At 38.2% G+C, this 3052-nt stretch overlaps 1 protein-coding gene across 1 annotated transcript in view; it reads left to right on the top strand.

Moving 5' to 3' along the window:
- The window catches only part of nploc4 (NPL4 homolog, ubiquitin recognition factor), a gene marked incomplete at its 3' end in the record, with an annotated part of 15496 nt that extends 13725 nt beyond the window's left edge, over positions 1 to 1771 (top strand). The window contains exon 12 of the mRNA XM_080049573.1: positions 1695 to 1771. Coding sequence (XP_079905699.1) covers positions 1695 to 1771 — 77 coding nt within the window. The remainder of the gene's footprint in view (positions 1 to 1694) is intronic.
- Positions 1772 to 3052: the final 1281 nt, after the last annotated feature.

Below are 3052 nucleotides of genomic sequence, written 5' to 3'. Positions count from 1 at the left end.
AAAATACATTTTGAGGAATGCTCCACACTGTTATTTAATGAAGCTTCTTTATTTCTTCTTTAATTTCTTCATTTTTTTTTATCTGATTGTAGCGAGAATTTTGAATTTTAATTTTTCAGTGTGAATTCTACTCAGTCAGGTGTTATATCCGGTCTCGGTCTCTTTGACAAAGTTCCCCAGTTCCCTTTTTAAAAGTACAATCATCAGTCAAAGCTCAGACTTGAAGACCTTTAAATAGCTCCAGAGTGTTTTCCACTGAATTAGAGTGTTTATTTTCACCATTGAATTACTTTAAAAATGCGTCCCAAGATTTGAGAAGTCGTCCCACAAAGCTCGACGGTGTTTTGTGCCCCAAACGGAGCCTTCAAGGCAGCACTGCATTGAAGGCCCTATCTCCTAACCTTAAAGGAATACTTCACCCATACAGAACCGGTGTTATATCATTCTAAAATCGCGATAATAATATAATATATGAGATTTTTCTTCCCTTGGCCCAGCTGTCCTGTTAATCCTAACTCGCTGTCTAACTGTACTTTTTCCCCATGAAAATGTAGGGTTAGACAGTGAGACCATAAAACACTCTTTCTGCCTTTTCTCAGGCTAGGATGAACCAATTTCTAAAAATGTTTGCACATTTATATACTAAATAGGATCTCAGAGTTCAATACACCTTCATATTTCCACCAGGTGAAGTAGGTAGTTAACCAGCGCTGCCTTGGAAGGCTCCTTTGGGGGCACAAAACACCAAAAACCTCCCCCCCCCCCCCCCAAACTCTAGTAACTTCTGCACTGATGTCCCAACCAACTCAAAATGGTTCCTTGAAGATTTTTCCTGGTTTGTTTGAGTTGTAGCGATTGGATTTGAACTTGAGAAGCCGAAATATGTTGCTCAATCTATTCTATCAGCTGCTCTGTCGAAATGGTAGCTGTCTGCATTTGATTTTTGAGTTTTTAGGCTAAAATTAAAATGCTTCAATTGTAAGGAAAAATGCCTACAATTGAGCCAACTGATTATATTTTGTCGGGATAACTTTATCATATCAACAAGCAAAAAACCAAGTCGGTCAACATGTTGATTCAAACATTAAACAGTGTTGAAAATTTCTGAACAAAAATATAAGTTAGCACAATTTATTTCTTAGGATTCATAGTATGTAGAACTGAAAACGTGAAGTTACATTAACATATGAATGATAAGTTATCTCAACATAAAGATAATGAGTTGGCTCAAATGTAGACAGTTTACCTTCAAACTTAAAGGGCCGGTTTCACAGACATGGATTAAGCCTAGTTCTGGACTAAATTGTACTTTCAATGGACAATCTCCATTCAAAACTCCATTTAGTCCAGGACTAGGCTTAATCCATGTCTGTGAAACCGGCCCAAAGAGTTTTTTTTTTTTTTTTTTTTATGCTTTATTGATAGTGTAGAGACAGAGTTGAAATGGGGCAGAGAGGGGAGTGACATGCAGAGAACGACCGCGGGCTGGAATCGAACCCGGGTCCGCTGCTGGCCGAGGCCCATGGGGGGGGGGACGCCCTACCAACTGAGCTAAGGGCGCCCCAAACTTAAAGAGTTTTAATGTTAGCCTCAAAAGTCAAAAATCTAGTGCAAGACAGTGGCGTGGAAAATGTGGCTATTCCTACTTTTTTTCATTTTACAGTGTGTATGTTGTCACCCCTCCATCTCCATAGCTACTGACTGGCTCTGTTTTAGCCGTGAGGTGCTTCTAAAACACAACTTGGTGCTCCACACTTTCCCCCTCTCTTAGACTATTTCTTCTTTTTGATTTCTTGCCCGAAAGAGTAAGACCAAAACTAACAGAAGATATTACAAGTTAATGTATCAGGACTAAATGGAGAGAGACACACACACACACACACACAGGAACATACACACACACACACACAGGAACACACACCTCAATATTTCCAGTTATACAAACCTTAAGGAGTTAGCTACTGGAGCACACAAGCAACAAACACACATACATACACACACCATTTGGATCATAGCCAATATTTTTAAACTCCATTTCGTGGCCTTCAAAGACTTTTAAGTGTCGGCACGCGTAGAGAAAATATATATCTCCGGAAAAAATTAAGAGACCAGTCTGGACTTTTTCTTAAATCTTGATCTCTACATTACTTATTGAAAATACTCTTGATGACCAATTTTTTGGGGTGGAATTTGGTAGAAATGTTGTCAGCAGTTTATAGTATAAAACCAAAATGTTCATTCTACTCAAACATATGCCTATCGACAGTAAAACGAGAGACACTGAACATTAGGAGTGGTCTCTTAATTTTTTTTTTTTCCAGAGTTGTATATCTAAAGTTTGGCTGGTCTCACCTCATGTACTGTATGTGCTGTTCATCAGTGGGCAGGATGAATGGGAAAACAGTGTTAACAAATACTAATAATAAATAATTTGGCGATTTTGAAGATAATTTATTCTCTGGACTTTACAGGGAAAAAAACAAACCCTGAGATGCTTTGGTTGCAGCTGATCACTTTACTCTATGTATGTGGAGCTGGACATATAAATGAATCGGTCTCACTCTGTCTACACCACAGCACAATGGAGTTTTGTTTCGATTAGTTTGTTCTGGTGCTAAGATAAAATAAATTGAAATGTGAAATTTCAGAAAGCAACTATTCAAAGTCGGCCTCTAAAGCCGACTGAAGTCCAAAACTTGTGACATCATTTCACTTGTTTCTGGTTTGTAACTCAGCATCAATGTCACTGTGACTCGCTCCACCCAAAACCCCTCGTAACATTTCTAATTTACACACATTTAGCATAATCCAAACCCTGTGTGTGTGTGTGTGTGTGTGTGTGAGAGAGTGTGTGTGAGTGCGTGTCTTGCACAATCCAAACACATTGATATTATCCATACACCAGATGTAGATAACGTCACATTTAATGATTTTCCATGTCTCGCTCAAATAAAATTGCAGAATTCAACTGATAATTTAAAACAGAATTTTTTTTTTTTTTTAAACTTTACGACGCAAAATCAAACCCATATTGACACCTTTAGTCCACAAC

Source organism: Ammodytes marinus (assembly GCF_949987685.1).
Source record: "Ammodytes marinus genome assembly, chromosome: 20".
In the NCBI taxonomy this organism is placed as follows: Eukaryota; Metazoa; Chordata; class Actinopteri; order Uranoscopiformes; family Ammodytidae; genus Ammodytes; species Ammodytes marinus.
Note: the sequence above shows the minus strand (reverse complement) of the source record. Positions and strands in the feature narration are given on the sequence as shown.